The following is a 22,943-nucleotide window of genomic DNA, read 5'->3' as shown; positions in this document are numbered from 1 at the left end:
CAATCTGTGACTGTTGATAACTCAAAAGAATTTAGCTAATAGTCTCCTATGAGGCTATCAAATGCCTTCTGGAAGTCCATATAAATAACATCCATAGACATTCCTGTGTCCATTCAGGCACAACTTCAAAAAACTCAATCCTTAAAGACGTTATATAAGCGCAAGCAGTTGTTACGCAATTTTATAACAATGTTTGTTATATTCAGCACAGATTATGGATTACATTTCCTTGTTTTCAGGATTCAATATGTAAGAAAGACAAAAAAAGAGGATAGGTACAAATCAGCATAGAAAATAAAGTGAATTGCTTGCAACGTACTTCATCAAGAGTCCTGGTGTTAGTCTTTGTAGTGATGACAGCCTCATCATTCTTCTTCAATGGATCTGGAAATGCCCTCAATATTGTGGTGTGTGCTACTGGTGGAAGCTCATGGTGTCCTTCAAATAATAAAAATCAAATAGGTTGCTCGATTCTTGGAAAGAAAAGGTCTCTATCACTATTCTAAATTAAAGCTTAATGTACAAGATAGCACTATATATAAAGCTTTAACAGATAGTTGTACATCACAGAAACCACAAGCTATCCATTCATTGCCTGCCATATGCTCATTTCACATATGACTGCAAGTGTATGTACCTAGTTTACAGAAATAGAAGACATTCAGCCCTCGAGAATGCTCTGCCATACAATTTGAACATGACTGATCTGTACCCAACTCACCATCATTGCATTTCACACCAATTCATTGTGGGGTAAGTACTACATAAAGGTGAACAAATTTTTGTCAATAAGGATGGAGGGAGTGTATTTTTTCAGATGAGGAAGTGCAGTAAACCACCTTTAAAAAAGAGAGATCTCACAGCATCTTGAACAGTCCTACTACTAAACTGGAAGCCAATCATTGTCGTTCTAAAGATCCTGTCACTTTGCTTTCACTCTATCCTAATATTCGTGGCACCTAATGTATTTGCATAAAGTTACACTGACTATTATTTTAATGGAAACCTTAAATGAAAGTATATCAGCATGGGTCAGTTGGAAGTACTTTCATTTCTAAATCAGAAGGGTTGTAAACTTGGAATCCCACAGCAGGAGTTTGAGCTGACACTTCGCTGCTTTCAAAGGTATTAGCTCCCATATGCTCACCACAATGGCCAATTGTGATTTGGAACTCATTGGGTGCGGAAATTAGCAGTGCAGAAGAATTCACACATAGGGCTGAATTTTGCTGTCGGCGAGCAGGGGGCGGGGCCCGCTCGCCGACATGCAAAATGATGTGGGATGACGTCGGGGGTCCGCCCCATTTAAATCTTTAGGAAGGTGGGCCCACAGCAAAATCAGCTGCGGGTCCACCGACCTGTCAATGGCCAATTGAGGCCATTGACAGGGTCATTTAAACTTTAAGGTTGGCGGGCAGGCCAGGACCCCCAGTGGGATGAGGTTTCATGTAGGGATTTAAAAAGTTGAATAAAGTTTTAATGAAATTTATTAACATGTCCCATCTCGTGTGTCATTGTCACTTGAGGGGGACATGTTAAGGATTTTTTTTTCTATTTTTAATGTTTATACAGCTGTCAGCAATCTCCCTGAGGCAGCACTTAGCCTTAGGGAGATGTGCGCTCTTTCGTGCGCATGCGCGTAACAGCGCACACTCGCATTTGGGGAATCCCCTCCCCGCCCGCACAGAAAGTGCATAGCGCTTCCCACTGGGCGTCACGCTGGGTGGGCCTTAATTGGCCCGCCCACTTAAAATGGTGGCAGGGCCTGCTTCTTCGGTGGGGATTGGCTCCCCACCCGCCGGAGATTGGGTCGGGCCCACCCGCCCGGTAGGCAGAAAATTCTGCCCATTATCACTAAGGAGGGTGCTAGTGCACCTGTATAGGACTTTTATTTTTTGATTAAGATGTAATCTGCGGTCAAAGGTCATGAGTTTCCTGGTCATTACAACAACTAAGAGGTTATTTACATACCTATGAACAACCATTGATTCTTAGCATTACCAGATGATAGGATATTCCCCTGTGGATATTTGACATGAGTGCTTGGAATTCTTTCACATGCATCTCCCTCCCGCACAGTGACATCATCGGTCGTGGGGCCATCAACACGGGCAATAGTGATTCCACGAGGCTGGGAAAAAAAACAGGAAGTTGTTTTTTTATTAAGATTAAAACAAATACCCATGCAGCATTCTCTGAAGCTGAATAAATCAATAGAAGATAAGGAAAGTACTTTATTTCCTAAGTGAAAAAAGTTTCCTGTTGACATTTACACATTTTTCAGCAACTCACTGTTGCGTTCCAGTGCTGCTAATCTCAATCAGTCTGGAGCAAGTAACTTCACAACGATGGGGCATTGGCCATCATGGAGTTATCTACTTACCACTATAGCGACACCTTCATGGACAAGTGATGTTGAGGCATAGAAGGCAGATGCATGTTTCCCGACATAAAGAGTGGGGCTGTAACAAGAGGACAAAGATTCAAATACACAGCATCTCTAATCAATGGAAAATCATACATGTTCACTTCTTACGGTTTTACGAGAAATAGATTCTAATACTGGTCATAGAATTTCTCTGCTTTAACTGTCATGCTGTGTCAAGGTCATTGATGGCTGCTGTTGACACAAGTTCACACAATAAAACTCTTGACATAGAAGTTAAACAATATACGTTTGAAATCACTGCAGGTTTTCCTTATTGTTTCTATGTTGTGATCTATTATTGGGGCTCACTGATTGTGGCATGAAGCACATTAAATATATTGAGCAGCATTGTGAGCTTAGTGATTGAGTTATTAACAAAATAGTTCAGGTATGGATCAATGACAATACTTCTTCCTAATTACATTCGGCCTTTCCATAATTATGGAATTTCAGATTTGTACAATTCAGAAGAACTATAACAAAATTAGTAGAATGTATTAATTTCTGACCAGTCTCCCATCTTCCACCTTCTATATGCTTGAGCTCATCCATAGTTCTGCTGCCTGTATTCTACCCCGCATAAAGCCCTGTTCACCTTTCACCCTTGCGCACGTTGACCTAAATTGACTCCTGCTCCATTATGCCTCAATTGTAAACTTCCCATTCTCATGTGTAAATCCTCCACAACCTTGCCCGTCCCTATCTTTGTAACATCCTCCAGCTCCTTGACAACTCTGAGTTCTTCCAGCTGTGGCCTCTTGCAAATTCCCCACTCCAATCACCTCATTATTGGTAGTTGTGCCTTCAGCTGCCTAAGTCATAAACTCTGCAAATTTTCTTCCTAAACTGCCGTGTCTCTACATATCTTTTCCTGACTCTCTTTCAAACATGCCTCTATAGTCAAAGCTCTTATTCATCCCTCTTAATATCTTGTTTTTACCTCAGTGTCAATGTTTATTTGATAACGCTCCTGTAAAGTGCTCTAGGATGTTTTACTATGTAGTTTCATTAGTCTTTGAAAAGCTGTGTCTGGGAGAGACAAAGCCTTGCATCATAATGGTGGTCTGAAATGCAGCTTCACAAGTTGGAAAGTAAACTCTGAGCAGTTCAATTAATAAAGCTGCAATATTAGTTTGGAGTACAATTCCTTGGTATCCATTATACATTTGGGAATTACATTGGGATTAAAAAAGGATCAACTTACACTAGTTGAGTCTTTGTGGTGGAGGGTTCTTTTGGGAACTGGTACTTCCACTTTATCATTCGGATGTCTTGAGAGTTAAAGGTGAGGTACCGCAGAGTTTCCATGGCAATGTTGAGATGAGGTATCCGGTGCAGGCTGTCCTGTTGCCAAATGAACATCCCCACCACAGGGGAGCCATAGTTCTGCATCCAAAGGACGTTACCTGACTCCCTGTCTACAGTCACCACCAAACCATCTCCGTTTGATGCAAAATGAGCCATTTCTGCACAAATCATAAACATGGAGACTGCATCAATTTCACCCTCCTGATGGTGATTTCAACAAATGAGAAGCTAAAATTTCACTCAGGAAGTGGACTTCAATTACAATGTTCAAAAGGTTTTAACCAGCAGTGACCTCCTGAAAATTTTTTTTAAAGTTTCTTAATTGCAAAACTTACTGTAGTCCGTGTTCTCGTTGCATAAAGGAGCGGAATAGTCGTAGTAGGTAGCATTCCAGTAGAGTTCGCGAGTTTTGGTGTCATACATGGTGATCATATACTCTATCAAGATGCGAAATGGAAAAATACTCAATATATAGCTTCAGAATTTTTCTTTTTCAATATAAGTCAAGGAATGTTACAGAGAACTCAATGCTGCTGGTGGAATTTTAGACTTTCATCTGCAGGAATAAATGTCAACTCAAATACAATGAATGACTGCTCCCTGCCATTATACTTCAAATGATGGGATCTATCTGAAGTTTCTAGTCAAAAGTGTCCTTACACATATACCCCATTACACAATATATCCACTGCTATCTGCCATACAGCAACAACATTCACTGAAAATATAAAAATAACTCAACCAGCACATGTGGGCCTTGATTTTGCAATCAGTGGGCAAGCACCTGTACTCACCCCTGACCTTGAAGAAAGCTGCGCACAAATATCCAGACTTGGGCTGACAAGTGACAAGTAACATTCACACAACACAAGTGCCAGATAATGACCATTGCCAACAAGAGGTTTTAACCATTGCCCTTGGCATTCAATGGCATTACCATCACTGAATCTCCCACTATCAACATCCTGGGGGTTACCATTGACTAGAAATGAACTGGACTAGCCATATAAAGTCTGTAGCTACAAGGGCGGGTCAGGGGATAAGAATTCTACGGTGAGTAACTCACCTCCTGACTCCCCAAAGCCTGCCCACCATCTACAAGGCACAAGTCAGGAGCGTGATGGAATACTCTCCACTTGCCTGGATGAGTGCAGCTCTAACAACACTCAAGAAACTCAACACCATCCAGGACAAAGCAACCCACTTGATTGGCACCCCATCCATTAACATGCACTCTCTCCACTACCGACGCACAGTGGCAGCAATGTGTACCATCTACAAGATGCACTGCAGCAACTCACCAAGGCTCCTTCAACAACACCTCTGCCACCTAGAAGGACAAGGGCAGCAGATGCATGGGAACACCAACACCTGCAAGTTCCTCTCCAAGCCACACACCATCCTGACTCAGAACTATCTCACTGTTCCTGAGTCAAAATCCTGAAACTCCCTCCCTCCCTACACCACATGGACTGCAGCAGTTCAAGAAAGCAGCTCACCACCACCTTCTCAAGGGCAATTAGGAATGGGCAATAAATGCTGGCCTAGGCAGTGATGCCCACATCCCATAAATGAATAAAAAAGTCATGAAATCAAATGCATGGAGAAGTGAATTGATATTAGCAGAGGCATGGCTATTAGCCTAAAGTGCTCTGCAATCATATCATTTGGTTTTTACGTGCCCCCTATTCACTGAATTAAGGGGTTCCAATATTTTATTCTGGCAGCTTTGAAAGCTGACATGGACTCAGTCCCGAGGTTGCTGGTTTTGAGAGACTGTACCTGTATTAAAAAACTTGGAATTTTTATCAGAATGTAAAATTTGACATTACATAAATAAAAAATTAGTTTCCCAGGGCCAGAGAGATTCTTATGAATTAGTACATCAGTAAAAAAATCCAGTCACACCTCAACAGCAAGATGTAACTTTTTGATGGGTTTTTAAACAATGATATTTCAGCATTGAAGGGGAAGTTCTCATCAGTGCAGTGAATTCTACTCATTGAAATCTGCGGGAATTTCAACAGCACAAACCATGGAGAAGCATAGAATTACTGACAGCAACCTCTGAGTTTCTGCATTTAACTGCAAATGTGCAGAGTCTAAAAGTTGCCTATCTGTTTCATTGGAGCAATGACAGTGAATGCTGACCAGCAAAATATGGGCCACTGAATAAGCTAACAGACAGTTGGAGGTTTTATCAACAACGACGACAACTTATATTTATATCACAACCTGAAATTGCGAATTCCATTGTTATTTTCTTTAAGTGTTTGAAGTTAAGATGTCAATAACATTGTAATCATACTCAATGTCGCCTAGAATTGTGTGAAATTTTCAATGGTTGAACAAATGGATTTTGAGGGTTGTCCAGTTCTGTCACAATACTCTACTTGTGCCACTAGATGTCACAACCATCCTAAATTAAGTGCACTGCAATAGCGACTCAGAACAACTATAATAACTAACTATTTCACCGGCCAACATGTTACAGGGAATGTTTTATTATGCTGAGGCATATTCTAAAGATAGCTTCCCTGTCCTCCAACCACTGGAGTTTCCTTCCTTGTGAAAAAAAAGACCCTGGCCAGGATTTTCCAGCTCCAACGTGGCAGGACTCGCTGCAGGAGATTTGGCAGCCCAGCCAAAAGGCCACTGACTTTCGCGGGTCCAGACGATCCCAGCAGCGGGTAGGGCCAGAAAATCCCACCCCTTGTCTTTCATGCTCTCAGGATGTATCAAAGCACTTTATAATTAATTAAGTGCTTTTGGGGTGTAGCCACTGTTGTAATGTAATGTTACTTAATGTAATAGCAACCAATTTGTGCATAGCAAGCTCCCACAAACAGTAATGAAGTAATTGACCTAATCATTTATTATAAGTAAACAAATCACCACTATTAATATTGGAATTGCCAATCTACCAAATTGTTGAATAAAAGTAAATATTAATTTCTTTAGTAATTATAACTGTTCTGCCAACTCCTTGGGCCAATCAAATTTGGGAAGGCCAAGGGCACTGCCCATCTGTACACAGAATCCAATTTTCTAGCCAGCAGACAATGTTTTATGTGTTTAGTTACTGTGTACATGATTGTGATCCTATCCAGGCAAGCAGAAGAATTGCTAAGAACAGGAAATGGACTAGCCACCCTGTCCTTTAATTGTTTCACCCCATATCTATCTTCGATGTCTCCCAAACCTCCCTTTTTCCAGGAACACATTCAGCTGCCTTCCAAACACACAACCTATTAAAAAACTTCCACATGACTTCCCTTCATACTCCTAATCTATTTTTAATTTGTCTCCCTGGGTTTTGGACTCCTCATTGTAATGAACAATTTTCTGGATCAAACTTTCAAAATCTTGAAAACTCTTTTCAGATCACCTCTTTTACAGAGCAAACAACACAGTATCCTGAATCATAACAGTGTCATAGCTTAATTGCTGATGCCTGGAATCAGTTTTGATGGCTCTCACCTGTCCGCCCAATGTACAGGAGGGGGGAAGATGGACAGATGTTCTCTGACATATCTGTGGTCAGGGTGGTCTGTTTCTCTCCGGTTGTGGGATCCACAACAAACCATAAGTCCTGTTTCTTACCTGATGCAAGAAAAAGAACACCTCACATACTTCAAAACTTACAAATGGGAAGGCAGGTGTCAAAATGAAAAGCTATTTAAAACAAAACTCCATACTTTAGAACAGCTTCTGTGAGAAGAACATAGATGTAAAAAAAATACATGCAGAATTATTAACATAAACCACAGAATTGGTACCCAATCGCAGGACAACACAATATAATGATACAGTAAGCCCACCAGTCTGATGTCACTGAATTAACAGGATCACAAATAACTCCTTTGAATTAACCAATAAAACTATACAATGCTTTTGAAATATATTTGCCCATAGAGGGGTAGATAGGTGATAGAGATAAGCACTGAAAGAGTTAATGTTGTGTCAACACCTTTAAAAGGAGCTGGGTAAATATCAGATTAATACAGATTCTAAGGATATTTGCACACAAAAATGGCCAGCGGCTCTTCGGCATGATTGTTCCTATGCTTCTGGGGTCATGGGGGTGTCATCCGTGGAATGTAGCAAGTTAAGGTTGAATAAGGTAGATTGTAATGTTAGACTGGTATTTTATATCAGTGCCAGATTGGAATTGCCAGGCCATTCACTACTTATCTGTGGTTACTCACCTGTTTCTGGAGATGAATAAGTTGGCTGCAGTCCCTGACAGTGTAAACTGTGCTTAGTCTGTTTGAAGGAATGGGTGGGTGGGGCCATTTCTCACGCTGTATTTTTCCTTCTGGAATTTTTTACTCCCATAATTAGAATTATCTTAAACTCTGATCTATTCACATATCTACAATGAATACGGACACAGGCACAAGCAGTCACACAAAGACAATAGTCCACACACACAAAGGCATCAGCACATGTACGCACACACAAACACAGATAAAAGCACATATACAAAGACATGAGCATGTGTAAACACAAGCACTGTAATACTGAAGCCTTTCTAATTTTATTTGAATAAAAGGTGAGAAGCAGTGCAGCATGCTGCTCCAATGTTATGTGCCATTATCTATAAGACAATGGTTCAAACCTGTAATTACCTATGAAGTGTATCCCTGAACTTGGATGTGGTGTGAGTAGGAGGAATAGTTTTTTTTATTAATTCATGGGATGTGAGGATCACTGGCTGGGCCAGCATTTATTGCCCATCCCTAATTGCCCTTGAGAAGGTGCTGGTGAGCTGCCTTCTTGAACCGCTGCAGTCCATGTGCTGTAGGTGCTGTTAGGGAGGGAGTTCCAGGATTTTGACCCAGTGACAGTGATGGAACGGTGAAAAAATGCCCAATTTAGGATGGTGAGTGGCTTGAAGGGAAACTTCCAGGTGGTGGTGTCTGTCTGCTGCCCGTGTCCTTCTAGGTGGCAGAGGTCGTGGGTTTGGAAGGTGCTGTCGAAGGAGCCTTGGTGAGTTCCTGCAGTGCATTTGTAGGTGGTACACACTGCTGCCACTGTGCGTCGGTGGTGGAAGGAGTGAACGTTTTTGGATCGGGTACCAATCAAGTGGGCTACTTTGCCCCAGATGGCGTCAAGCTTCTTGAGTGTTGTTGGAGCTGCACTCATCCAGGCAAGTGGGGAGTATTCCATCACACTCCTGACCTGTGTCGTGTAGATGGTGAACAGGCTTTGGGGAGTCAGGAGGTGAGTTAGTCGCCGTAGGGTTTCTAGCCTCTGACCTGCTCTTGTAGCCACAGTGTTTATAGGCTAGTCCAGTTCAATTTCTGCTCAATGGTAACCCCTATTATGTTGACAGTGGGGGATTCAGCACTGGTAATGCCATTGAATGGTGATGGTTAGACTCTCTCTTGTTGGAGATGGTCATTGCCTGGCACTTGCGTGGTGCGAATGTTACTTATCGTTTGCCAGCCCAAACCGGGATATTGCCCAGCTCTTGCTGCATTTAGGCATGGGCTGCTTCAGTATCTGAGGAGTCATGAATGGTGCTGAACATCGTGCAATCATCAGCGAATATCCCCACTTCTGCACTTATGATGGAAGGAAGGTCATTGGTGAAGCAGCTGAAGATGATTGGGCCTAGGACACTACCCTGAGGTAGTGTCAGGTGGGACACTACAAGTGAGTGGAGTGCAAGGTGCTGGAGAGAAACATTGGAGAACAAGTGAAGAGGGCACTCAGTAGAGTGCATACCTCCACCATGCTTCCATCTCACTGAGGATGCTTTAGGCCAATCCACATCTAATAACCTGCTCTGAAAACTCTGCTCACATCCTGACAGCTGTGACAAATTGCACCACAGCATTTGAGACAAGCTCAACATTCTAAGTAAAACAACCCACAATATTTTTTAAAAAGTCAATTTGCCCTATCTCCCAATGTTAATGGATCCTTTAAAACATTCCAGAATCTGGATCCACATTTTCACCAAAAGCTAATCAGTTCTTCCTTGGGCCATACCCTTTCTGTGCACCAGGTTTCATTGAAATCCTTCCATTAGTTCTTGAGATATTTTGGTTACAAAAAGACTAACAAACAGGGGCAAAAACATTACCTCTGCCTAACTTCAGGTAAAAGAAGGAATAACTAAGCACCAACACTCTGCTGTGCATCTCTCAGTGCTGTTTAAGGAGCAACATTGTTAGAGGCAGGAGGACCCGCTCTCTAGTTTAGGAAATTATGTAATATGTAACCTGGGAAGCCTTTATCTGGGAGGGGGAGCTTTACATATATTAAAATTGCATTTCTCTGATTATCGAAAAACAAAGAGATAAAGAGATAGTTAATAAAAAAAACATCTTTACCTGTGTACAATATTCCATCAGAACTCCGACATGGAGAGGAATGGACCAACTCAGGGATTGTGAAGGGCAGTTTCTGAAATAAGAAACAATAGGATTTGATCATAAGCAGAGAGGTTGCACTGGCTTTCAGGCAATGCTCTCCAAAGAAATATTTTTCAAGCTTTATGTTGGTGTAACATTCAGAAAATGTGATGGTAATGTGTATTGCTTAAAAGGCAGATTTTGTATATCATTAGGAAATGGATGCCACCTACTAGTTTTCAGTTAGTCATTAAAACCAGGCTGCTTATAGATGCCTTAAAACCTCGGCGTGGCACTGCCTTTTCTGCAAGCTTCCATAGCTATCTACTTATTGTCACTCTTCCTCGCTGTTTCTTCTTATGCTCAATCCCATCATCCCAGCTGTAAGCTTACATGTGGTATTTTCCTCACTTGGACTATTCCATTACCATCCAAAAACACCTGTCCACAGCCATACTGTGTAAATGTACAGTTGACAACAATGTTTTATACTGTTACTCACACAGGTCATTGTTTCTTATGAACTCTGTATTGATCACTCTGTCATCCCAAATGCTACTTAACATTGCAGAAGGAGTACAAAAGTACCCAGCTTCTGCACTTTCTTCAGTGTCCAGACCTTATCAGCAGTCCCAGTTTGAATGGTGGCTATGCTCATCTGAGGCGCTGGACAAATGTTAGCTTTCCCATGTAGATTAATTTGTTTCAGTCTCAAAAGTCAAACCTGTGCTGTTGCAACACATTTTCCCTACTTTGTGGTGTGACATTCGGACACACGTGCAGATGCTCCTTAGTCTGCAACATAGTCGCTGAGCTCTAGGAATAATGCTCCTTTCCTCTCTCACTGCGAGGGAATGTTGTATGCCACAAGGGAGTTTAAGTATACTGAAGTAGTATTGTAGTAACTATATCCCAACTTCCGAGTCCTTTTATTGAGGCAGAAGGAAAATAAAGCATTTATATAAGTTGTACTTCACTTTACACGGAAATCTAAAACCTGGAAACAGGCCAGGAAACCAGGATCCTCAACCACCGAGCTGAAACGTACTCTCGTTTAAACATGACTTGGTCACCTGATATCTACAGCGTCAGGGAGATGATCTTTTTCCTTCCATTCTTAGTGGATCATCCAAGGAACAGATCACCAAGGATACTAAGCAGAGAGATGGGAGTGCTACTCTTTTAACCAGGGGTACAATACATGAAAATTGTGAACAATAACCAAATACAGGAACTTTTGAAACTGAAAAATATTTGGTTGGACATAAGGCTTGAGTTATGGATGCTGCTGCTGCTTGTAGCTACTCCAACCAGGAGATCAGCTGTCATGGTATGACACACTTGTAATGGACAAATGGTCAAAAATATAGTACAAGCCATAATCATTCCTGTGCTGCTCAGATAATGGAAGCATCTATTCATGGAGGGAAGTACTAGAGATGGGAAGATCAATGAGCATGCGTCAATTTTGTTTGATTACTTTTGAGAATTGGTATATTTATACAGAATTTCCCTTCAGGAGATTTAATGAGAAAGTTGAGTTCATTATATGGGAGATTGTACATGTTGGTGTGGAAGGAAATTCAGTGAGTGGGTAGAGTCTATAAAGGGTAGGCTGTAGGTGCAGTGTGGAAGTAGCTGGTTTGTGGGTTGAATGGCCTCTTTTCATTGTTGAATGGTCTCTTCTTACCTTTCTTTTGTTATGTTTTATGTAAAGTTTAATAAAGAAATAAAGTAAGGCAATTACCATCGGTGCTCCTATATATTAACAAACAATCACCTTTCTAATAATCAAAAGATTGGATTAACAAAGATCTTGTGAATATATATCTTTTTATTCGTTCATGGGACATGGATGCCGCTGGCTAGGCCAGCATTTATTGCCCATCAGAGGGCATTTTAGAGTCAACCACATTGCTGTGGGTCTGGAGTCATGTGTAGGCCAGGCCAGATAAGGACAACAGATTTCCTTCCCTGACATTAGTGAACCAGGTGGTTTTTTATGACAATCGACATCATCATCAGACTTTTAATTCCAGATTTTTTATTGAATCCAAATAGAATTCGAACCTGGGTCCCCAGAGCATTACCCTGGGTCTCTGGATGACAATACCACTATGCTACCACCTTCCCCAGCAGACGAGTGATAATGCTCTTGATGTTATAGTTGAATGATTGAAACTCATCTTTGAGCTTAATGAAATATTCTGCAACTTACCATTAGCCCCTCTTTAGTTGTCCCTCCCATGACATAAAGGCTGCCATCATTTGGATCTGGAAGAAATGCTGGCCTACAACCAGAATAGAAATAAATTTCTGCATAAACCTGGCATCAAACAAACACCACATTGTAGGACAGCCCAACTGAGTAACACAAATAAATGAGCAAAAGGCAATAACAGCATTTAATTTGGGTTCAATAAGATCATAAGAAATAGGAGGAGGAGTAGGTCATTTGGCCCATTGAGCCTGCTTCACGATTCAATGAGATCATGGCTGATTGTGGCCTTAACAGCACTTTCTTGCTATCCCCCAAAAGCCTTGATTCCCTTGTCGATTAAAAATCTATCTAATTCACCCTTGAATATATTCAATGACCCAGCCTCTACTGCTCTCTGTGGAAGAGAATTCCAAGACTAGCACAATGACATTCATGAATTATTAGCAATGCTCTCAGGATTTATAAAACAATCCAAATCCCTCGCTGGACCAACCCATCTGTACATCATTCTCTTTTTCCTCTTCTATAGTTTTATACCAGCACAAACACAGGCTTAATGCGCCGCATGATGCGTTTCTGTTCAGTAAGATGCTGTGGTTCTAGTGCTCCATTGTGGTGCTACAACCAGTGAACCGGCAGACACACTGGTTTGAAAACACAAATAGAAGGTCTCTGACACTTAATACTTATTTCGAGGAATCACACTGAAAAACATGGCTGATCTGCTGATGGTCAATGCTCAGCATTGTCAAAATTAGACGATTGCTTTTATCATCTGATTATTCAAAAGGACTACAGCATTACATCAGACTGTGACGCACTGAAGCTGTGCTTAAGTACTGGGAGGTAAAGTTTCAAAGATCCACCTGAGGCCATCCAGGAACAACTGGAAATTAATATTATGCAACTAGAGGTAGAAAGCACATAGGCAAAAAAAAATCAATACTAAGAGGCATTCAGCAGTTAGCTCTAGGTCATGAAACTTGGAGATAGCCAAGTCCATCACCTGTAGTGTTCTCGCATTTGGGATAGGGGAAAAAAATCACCACGATAAGGCAAACAATAGTTCATTATGGACTGGGAAAAATCACACATGCATATCAACATAGACAGGTCACTGATGGACTTAAAAACACTGCAATGGTCTCAAGGACTACAAGAAGAACTGCAGGAACAAAGCAAAGACAAAGCTGACACTGGTGGGAAAGGAAAGGCCCCTAATTAGGGTAGGGAGATCAAAGAGGGCTCCTGAAGAAAGGCTGGGACAAGAGGGAAGGTCAAAGTTCAAATATGAGCAGTCCCTAAATTGGCAGGAGGGCAGGTAACCAATAGAAGGGGAGTGGAAAATTGTCATCGTGTCCAAAGGCTATATGATATATTTTTGAGGCATGTGATTGGTCCCTTTTTCAGTGAATGGGAATTTGCTGATAGCAAAGTGAAGCGTGTGGTTGAGTGCCTTCTGTATTTTTGATTGACTCAAATTTCATACTCAACCCATCGACATGGCTCTTGGCAAACACTCAACAATTCTCCACACCCAACAGTTATATGCCAGGTGCAAAACTTTTAATCATGCACAAAGTCAATAATTAGATGTCTTCATAGCACAGCACTTCAAGCCTGAATTCTGCAGAAATTTTCAGAGTACAAATAATAACTTCTAACAGAAACTTACTCAGCTAGGTAGACTGGAACCTGAATGATTGGATCTGAAAAATAAATTATAGACAAGAATCAATGCTATTTGAGAAAAGTAACAGTGCTCAACACAGACCCTGTAAAAGGTGCTAAACACAGATCCACTCTGCTACCCCGAGCTGAAAATTTAGTTGAAACTTGCAGCCATTTTATATCTATTCAACCAGTCTGGAGATTTTTCTTCAAATCTGTTGGGGTAATTAACACTGGAAGATTGACAGAGTTTGCACTCATGTGCCAAACATCGTGCACCAGATTGTTCTCACAGGGTTATTATGGCAGAGGAGGCGGCCATTCTGTCCGTCGAGTCCATGCTGGTTCTCTGTAGAGTCTCCCAGTCAGTCCATTCTTCCGCTGGATCCTCATTGCCTTGAAAATTTATTCCTCTCAAGTGTTTATCCAATTTACTTTTGAAATCACTGATTGTTTTTGCTTCTGCCACCCTCATAAAGGCAATGAGTTCCAGCTCATTATCACCACTTGCTGAGTAAGAATGTCCTTCTTTACATTCCCCTGTATCCCTTGCCCAAAACCTTAATTATGTGCCCTTTAGCCCTTGTATGATCAACAAATGGGAACAAACAGCTTTTCTTTGTCTACCTTATATAAACCTGTCATAATCTTATGTAAAAGTTCTATGATGCTTCAATTAACTTTAAAGCATTGTGTAGAATTCTCAGGCCGCCTGAACAGAGAAACCACCTCAGGTCAGCCCTCACACTGATGATTGACTGCTGGTTCTTTAATTAGACATTATCTAACTAAAACGTGTTATATGTCTACATTTTGCACCTTTATGTAGAGACTTACTGTGGGGTGTGGGAGCTTTGATTAGTTTTTTTTGTCATGTTGTTTATCTCAGGTCACCTCACACCAGTCCTCAATCAAGGCACTGCAACCCACATGGGTGAGAGCTTAATGCTTTACTTATTCTCTAATTTGCCTATTTTCAAGGGAATTACTTCACCACCTTATTCACGTGGCCCAAATGAGACTGGTGACTCAGTGGGTGCAGAAACTAATGGAGAAAGAAAATCCACGTATTATTAATGCAGAGTGCCAGTGCACCTGCATGTTTCTTGTTCTTTAAGAATATTCTACCGTGAAACATCACGAGTTTCGTGGTCATTGCAGCAGCTGGAAGGTTATTTACAGCCAGCAAAGAAATCAGTATTTTACAGCAGAACCTGAGTGAAACCCACAGTACCTTCACTAACATTACTAACAGTAATTTTATCACCAAGTGCAATTAATAACAGAAATTTTCTTGCAGCAGCCATTAGACTCTGGTGGATTACCTAGACTAATAATGGGTGAAGAGAAAGGTTTCCACCGGTTATTAGCCAGCTTTTAACTCATGTTGGCCCAGACCCACAAGGTGCAATCTGTACTACATATTCCAATGCTTCTGAACAGGGAAAAGTCAGTGTTAGTTCTGCATCATGTCACTGCATAATACCAATTGTTTGATTGCTCTCTCTGTACTACCCAAACAATATACATTAACTCCAAAATGGAAAAGCAGCCTCGCTGCTGATTTCTATTTTCCAGGGTGAAATTGCCAACTGAATACCAGTAGCCCTGAATTATAGACAGTTTTGTTAGGTCCAGTGTTATTTCTAGTATTTAACCTAGAGCCCCGACATAGTACAGGGTTGACAGCTCCAGGAAGCAGGAAGGAGTGAAGAAAGTTTATCATCAGTTAGCTATATCCTGGTTAAACTCAGTAAGTTATCTTCAACATATTGGTGATTTTTTTTGTTATGTATGCAGAAAAGTCTCAATGGCAACTTGCTTTTTTTTTTAATGTTACATCAATTCAAAGAAGTTTTACCTTCCTTTAAGGTCCATTTGATTTCCCCAGTCCGTTTACTGACAGCATGCAAGTTCCCATCAAGTGTGGATACAAAGAGCAGTGTTTCTGGGAGAGTCACTGTGCTGACAGCACACTGGTGAAACAAAAAAGATATTTGCTGTCAAATTCAAAAAGAAAGAAAATAAATCAAAATACAAATCCACCCATATCCATTTATGTTTAACATGGATTGATGATTTTTCTCACTAAGTCAGGGACACTGAGGGCGATAGCAGCACCTTTACTGCCTGAGGCTTTCAGTGCAGCTTCAAATACAGACTTAGTATGAACTGTACTCAAACATTCTCACGTAGTTGCCATTGGCTCCGTGCCACATTCGGTTCAGCCCTTGACATTTATTGTCTAATATAGCTCCTAAACTTGGATGTTAAGCAATCAAATGTTCTGAAACACTCAAGATTGTTAAAAGATCAAAATCAATGTCCAATAGCCTCCTCTTTACACATGCCTGATCTCAGTCGTGTTGTCAGGAGAGGCACTGATTCCGAGCCAAGCATATCTACGCTGGGAGAGGAAAGTGAATTAGAAATCACCAACTTAACTCAGGGGCTAAAGAGTAGAGTTGGCAAAGGTCAGAGTGCAGAACACTTGTCCATGCCCTGGTCTGGAAATAGTGCGATGGTGGGCAATAGGAGGAAGAGATCAGTTGTAAAATCAATATTTCAGCATTATTTCACTAAGGTGGAAAAACATATGTATCATTAAAATGTCTACACTTATTGCTTTAGCTGGTGCAATCCAGATTAGTGCACGCCTATGAAGGAGTGAAAGAACTAATACACTGTGGTTAAAGAGATTGTATTTTGCTGACTGCCAAGTGCTGCTGAATTCTTAGCTACTAGGTCCACAGACGGTTAAGGTCATGAAGCACTTTGAATTTCCACAACACTACCTGATTATAACATAGCTTTGTATGTTTGCCATTTTAGTTAAAAAAGGAAGATAAATAATTTCCTAAACGATGAAACTGCCCATGGGTTGAGAGAAGAGGTATTGTTTTACTGGGCATCAGATAGCACCTAAAGAGAATGGCTGGGTCCTTCTCATCAGATTACAGAACCTTGCAGTAATCGTAGTACTATTCATACTCATGTACAAGTTGTTTTGCATCTTTTTTAATGGAATTCTTGCTTCTTGTCAAGTGTGCTTACTTACGCTGAAGCATAATTCTGTGACTGCCACTCAACCTCTGGTGTCTCACCTAAGTGACTAGATATTCTGTGAGCCAAGATAGCAAGTATTAGCACGCCAATCAACCAGGGAGGTAGCCCCATGTTTGTTCTGCAGCACAATACGTGGGATCCTCCTTAACCTAAAACCAGGTATGTGGAGATCCATTACTTCAGAGAAGATAAATGACTATTCTTTAAAAATATAATTTATTTATTATTCAAGTGCATCTCATTTTAAGGAAGCCCTTAAAATGATTGACTAATGGTGCAGCTGACAAACCAGGGACAGCAAGCAAATTCCACTGTGGTTTGCAAGAAAAAAAAAGTGATAATGATCTGGATTTTAAGAGTACTATTTCTGTCTGTTCAGCCCCAAAACCACTTCCTTATCATTTTCTAATCAATCTGTATGAACCACAATACACTGCCTCTCAAATTAGAAAGTTACTAACAAAATTGCTAAACTAATATATAGAATAGATTTTTAGTTCCAGTGAATTTTTCAAAAACATAGAAAAGTTATAGAGCTTGTCTCAATCTATATAATTCAGCCTATTGTTGTCGATATTAGCATTGCTTAAAATAATTTTTTCTCACCCCTTCTTCTCTACCTTCCTCCTTTGTTTTCTGAAACCCATCGACTCCTTACAGTTTTATGGCATCACCTCTGGTACTTTGTGCACGTGGGCATTTTGATGTATAAGCTTTGACAGCAAGTATTGGCAAGATATCAACAGAAGGGGACTGCACTGCAGGCAAGCTGATTCAACACTCAGCATGCAATGTAGTTCCTGGTCTTAGGGTAGTAGTCACTCGTGTTTCCAATTGCTGTCCACAAAAAGCAGGACAAATCCAACCTGACCAATTACAGCCCCATCAGTCTATTCTCAATCATCAGCAAAGTAATGGAAGTTGTAATCGACAATATTATCAAATGGCACTTACTCAGCAATAACCTGCTCACTGGCGCTCAGTTTGGGTTCTGCCAGGGCCACTCAACTCCTAATCTCGTTGCAGCCTTGGTCTGAACAAGGACAAAAGAACTGAACTCAAGAGGTGAGGTGAGAGTGATTGCCCTTGACATCAAAGCCGCATTTGACTGAACGTGGCATCAAGGAACCCTAGCAAAACTGGAGTCAATGGGAATCAAGGGGAAAACTCTCCACTGGTTGGAGTCACACTGAGCACAAAGGAAGATGGTTGTGGTTGTTGGAGGTCAATCATGTCAATCCCGAGACATCACTGCAGGAGTTCCTCAGGGTGGTGTCCTAGGCCCAACCACCTTCAGCTGCTTCATCAATGACCTTTCCTTCATCATAAGGTCACAAGTGGGGATGTTTGCTGATGATTTGCACAATGTTCAGCATCATTAGCGACTCCCCAGATACTGAAGCAGTCCATGTCCATATGCAGCAAGACCAGGACAACATTCTGGGTTGGGTTGATAAGTGGCAAGTGGCAAGTAGCATGCGCACCACACAGTGCCTGGCAATGACCATCTCCAACAAGAGAGAATCTAACCATTTCCCCATGACATTCAATGGCATTACCATTGCTGAATCCCTGACTATCAACATCCTAGAGGTTACCATTGACCAGAAATGAACTGGACCAACCATATAAATACTGTGGCTACATGAGCAGGTCAGAGGCTGGGAATTCTGCAATTCGGAATAACTCACTACCTGACTCCTCAAAGCCTACCCACCATCCACAAGACACAAGTCCAGAGTGTGACAGAATACTCTCCCCTTGCCTGGATGAGTGCAGCTCCAGCAACACTCAAGAAGCTCGACACTATCCAGGACAAAATAGCCCCATCCACCACCTTAAACATTCAGTCCCTTCACCACCAGCACACAGTGGCAGCAGTGTGTGCCATCTACAAGGTGCACTGTAGCAACTCACCGAGATTCCTTTGACAGCACCTTCCAAACCCACGACCTCTACCTCCTAGAAGGACAAGAGCAGCAGATACATGGGAACACCGCCTGCAAATTTCCCTCCAAGCCACACACCATCCAGACTTGGAACTATAATCGCTGTGCCTTCACTGTCACTGGGTCAAAATCATGGAACTCCCTTGCTAACAACACCTACACGACAAGAACTGCAGCGGTTCAACAAGTCGGCTCACCGCCACCTTCTCAAGGGCAATTAGGGTATGGGCAATAAATGCTGGCCTAGCCAGCAATGCCCACGTCAGATGAAAAAATAAATAAAAAAAACAACAATCCTGTTCTCACCTAATATCTATACAAAGGCACAATGACAGAGTTTGACATTACAACAAGCAGAATAAGGATATTGGCCATGTACTATGGGAAGTACAGTACTTTTCGTGGAGATTAAATTGGCACAAGGATACACAAGGAAGCTTTGCTGGTCCCACAGCAGTTGAACAAAGCACTGATTTAACTGTTGCTATTCTATCACCATCCATCTGGATGCTGGTGTCGCAATAAGATTTATGACACACCATCTGTCTGGTTACTTCTTGAAATGTCTACAGATTCAATGTGCTGTGATTAATTGCAGGGCGATTTCCATTAATTGAAAACTTGTGCAACTGGGCCTTTTCAAGGGTGTGGAAGGCAACAGTCACAGTATCAGGCAGCCACAGGCACTTGCTTCATGAACAACAGGTAGAAAGGTTCAACACTCAGCATGTACTGCAGCTTTTGGTCTCAGTGTTTCCAACTGCTGTAAGGTGATCCAGTTTCACACCCACAACTGATAGTTTATGTGAATAAAAGATGCCAGTGTTAGCAAGAGCCTACTGGAGTCCCCTTTCAGCATTTGCAACGTAGCAATACAGCCCATTTGTTCCAATCTGTGCAGCAGAACAGTCCATTTTATCCACTCTTGTTCTAGATGCAATCAGTTAATTGTCACACAATGATGGATTCTCCAATGGAAAACTGCACCAATTGGCACTCAAATGTGATGTATAATAGACACATTACATAAAAGATTGTTAAAGAAAAATAGCTAAAACATATGGGAAGAAATTTCCCCCTGTCGGTGTGGGGGGGGAGTCCAGGATCGGGCCCGTGCAGGTGTGCCTCTGATCGGCGCCCCCAGTCGGGGGCACGCCGCCATTTTAAGTGGACGGGCCAATTAAAGCCTGCCCAACGTGACGTCTGCCAGGAAGTGCTATGCACTCCCTGTGCGGGCGGGGGGGGGGGATTCCCTAAGCTGGGAGTGCGCTCTTTCACGCATGTGCGTGAAAGAGCGCACCCATCTCCCTGAGGCTAAGTGCTGCCTCAGGGAGATCAGCGCCAAATTCAAAAATGGTCAATGCACAAAAATAAAACTTCCCTGACATGTCCCCTCATGTGACACTGCCACATGAGTTGGGACAGGTCCATCGCTTTTCTTCAAACTTTTATTAAATTTTAAAAAACCTTCATGAAACCTCATCCCGCCCGTGGATGTGGTTTCATGCTTTTTCTGAAGCCCACCAGGGCTCCCGGCCTGCTCGCCAACCTTAAGATTGGATGGGCAGGTCCGTTAACTAGTTGAATTAGTTTTTAAATGGCCTCAATTGGCCGTTGACAGGTCAGCGGGCACACAGCTGATTCGGCTGCGTCCCTGCCGACCTGAAAATTGAAATGATGAGGGGTGACGTTGGGAGTTCCACCCAATGTCATTCCGCGTCATTGGACGCATCGGCGAGCGGGCCCCACCCCCCGCTCACCGACCTCAATATCCTGGCCATAAGCTGGTGGACCTTCAGATTTTGAGTCTCCTTTGTATTTACATTTGAATTTTTGGGGGAGCGTTGAGGGGTTAAATGTTGATTCAAAACCATGATTCCTCAACTGACAAACTCCCACCCGCCATAAGGCATGTGCTGGATAGAGTACAGAGAAAAGACTTTTATTTTTATAGTTCTTTTCAGGACATTTTAAAGTGTTTTTCAGCCAATGAAGTACTTCTGAAGAGTAGTGTCTGCTGTAATGTAGGAAATGCAGTAGCCAATTTGTGACAGCAAGTTCCCACTAACAGCAATGTGAAAATGACCAGATAATCTGTTTTAGTCATGTTGATTGAGGGATAAATATTGGCCAGGGCACCAGCAATAACTCTGCTGTTCTTCTTCAAAACAGTTCCATGGATTCTGAGAAAGCAGATGAGGCCTCAGTTTAAATTTCTCATCTGAAAGAGATGACACCTCAAACAGCGCCTCAGTACGGCATTGGGAGTATCAGCCTGGATTTTTGCGCTCGTCTCTGGAATGGGACTTGAACCCATGACCTTCTGAGGCAAGAGTGCTACCCACTGAGCCACATCTGACAATTCCTAAAGGAAAGCTGAGCAAAGGGCAGAGCAGACTTGCTATCATAAGCCTCCTAACAGCCAGTATGCGAATTATTAACAGTGAATAAGGACCTGTTCCCCTGATGGTGTTAACAACTTGTGCATATATCGCACCTTTAACGTAGAAACTGACACAAAGCATTTCATTCAGTAGCCATCCTAAGATATTTTAAAAAGAGGGAAGGGAAGAAAAGATTAAAAATATGTTAAAAGAATGAAACAGCATACATTGAGCCATAGTGAGAGAGTTAGGAATGGATTTGGATATTTTTCTTGCACCTTGGTGAGCAGAACTGAATGCAGTATCCAAGATGCTGCCTGGCCAAAACATAATATAGCTTCAGCAACTGCAAGTGTGAACTCACATTCTTTGGCAAGCTTTTCAACCACACCTTAAAATTACTGGAACAATTGTTCCATCGAGTATAATGCCAGAAAAGGGCATTGTAGGAGCCTTAGAAACAAGAGTAAGCATGATTAACTCTCAGTTAGATCAGATCAACTCTCAGTTTCTTTAAATTCTTTTATAGGATGTGGGTGTCACTTCCTAGGCCAGCATTTATTGTCCATCCCTAAGAGCCCTTGAGAAGGTGGTGGTGAGCTGCCTTCTTGAACCGCTGCAGTCCATGTGGTGTAAGTACACCCACAGTGCTGTTAGGGAGGGAGTTCCAGGATTTTGACTCAGTGACAGTGCAGGAACAGTGATATAGTTCCAAGTCAGGATAGCGTGTGGACTGGACAGGAACTTGCAGGTGGTGGTGTTCTCATGCATCTGCTGCCCTTGTCCTTCTAGGTGGTAGAATTCATGGGTTTGGAAGGTACTGTTGAAGGAGCCTTGGTGAGTTCCAGCAGTGCATCTTGTAAATGGTACACACTGCTGCCACTGTGCGTTGGTAGTGGAGGGAGGACATGTTTGTGGATGGGGTGCCAATTAAGCGGGCTGCTTTGTCCTGGATGGTGTCGAGCTTCTTGAGTGTTGAGATGGATCATTCACTCTGCACTTCTGGCTGAAGATTGTTGCAAATGCTTCAGCCTTATCTTTTGCACTGATCTTCTGGGCTACCTCATCATTGAGGATAGGGATATTTATGGAGTCTCCTCCTCCTGCTAGTTGTTTAATTGTCCAACACCATTCATGACTGGATGTGGCAGGACTGCAGAGCTTAGGTCTGATCAGTTTGTTGTAGGATTGCTTAGCTCTGAGTATTGCATGCTGCTTTCCCTGTTTGGCTTGCAAGTAATCCTGTGTTGTAGCTTCGTCAGGTTGACATCACATTTTTAGTTATGCCTGGTGCTGCTCCTGGCATGCCCTCCTGCACTTTTCATTGAACCAGGATTGATCCCCTGGTTTGGTGGTAATGGGAGAGTGGGGGATATGCCGGGCCATGAGGTTACAGATTGACGTTGTGTACAATTCTGCTGCTGCTGATGGCCCATAGTTCTTTAAGGATGCCTAGCTTTGATTTGCTAGATCTGTTTGAAATCTATCCCAATTAGCATGGAGGTAGTGCCACACATGATGGAGGGCATCCTCATTGTGAAGACAGGACTT

The 22,943-nt window shown here is 42.1% G+C and overlaps 1 protein-coding gene across 3 annotated transcripts in view; it reads right to left on the bottom strand.

Moving 5' to 3' along the window:
- Window positions 1-22,943, bottom strand: part of ern2 (endoplasmic reticulum to nucleus signaling 2) — an 82,147-nt gene that overhangs the window by 37,560 nt on the left and 21,644 nt on the right. For 2 of the 3 annotated variants that reach the window (XM_078558453.1, XM_078558452.1), the window contains exons 2-11: window positions 15,855-15,969; window positions 13,998-14,031; window positions 12,320-12,392; window positions 10,081-10,153; window positions 7,217-7,339; window positions 4,072-4,173; window positions 3,633-3,894; window positions 2,384-2,462; window positions 1,972-2,131; window positions 320-438 (exon numbers count right to left, since the gene is read on the bottom strand). In XM_078558453.1, coding sequence (XP_078414579.1) covers window positions 320-438; window positions 1,972-2,131; window positions 2,384-2,462; window positions 3,633-3,894; window positions 4,072-4,173; window positions 7,217-7,339; window positions 10,081-10,153; window positions 12,320-12,392; window positions 13,998-14,031; window positions 15,855-15,969 — 1,140 coding nt within the window. Of the gene's footprint in view, window positions 1-319; window positions 439-1,971; window positions 2,132-2,383; window positions 2,463-3,632; window positions 3,895-4,071; window positions 4,174-7,216; window positions 7,340-10,080; window positions 10,154-12,319; window positions 12,393-13,997; window positions 14,032-15,854; window positions 15,970-18,976; window positions 19,077-22,943 lie in introns of those variants that run through there. The other variant, XM_078558454.1, reaches the window with a different exon arrangement.

This window comes from Cetorhinus maximus, chromosome 15 (genome assembly GCF_964194155.1).
Source record: "Cetorhinus maximus chromosome 15, sCetMax3.hap1.1, whole genome shotgun sequence".
Taxonomy (NCBI): Eukaryota; Metazoa; Chordata; class Chondrichthyes; order Lamniformes; family Cetorhinidae; genus Cetorhinus; species Cetorhinus maximus.
Note: the sequence above shows the minus strand (reverse complement) of the source record. Positions and strands in the feature narration are given on the sequence as shown.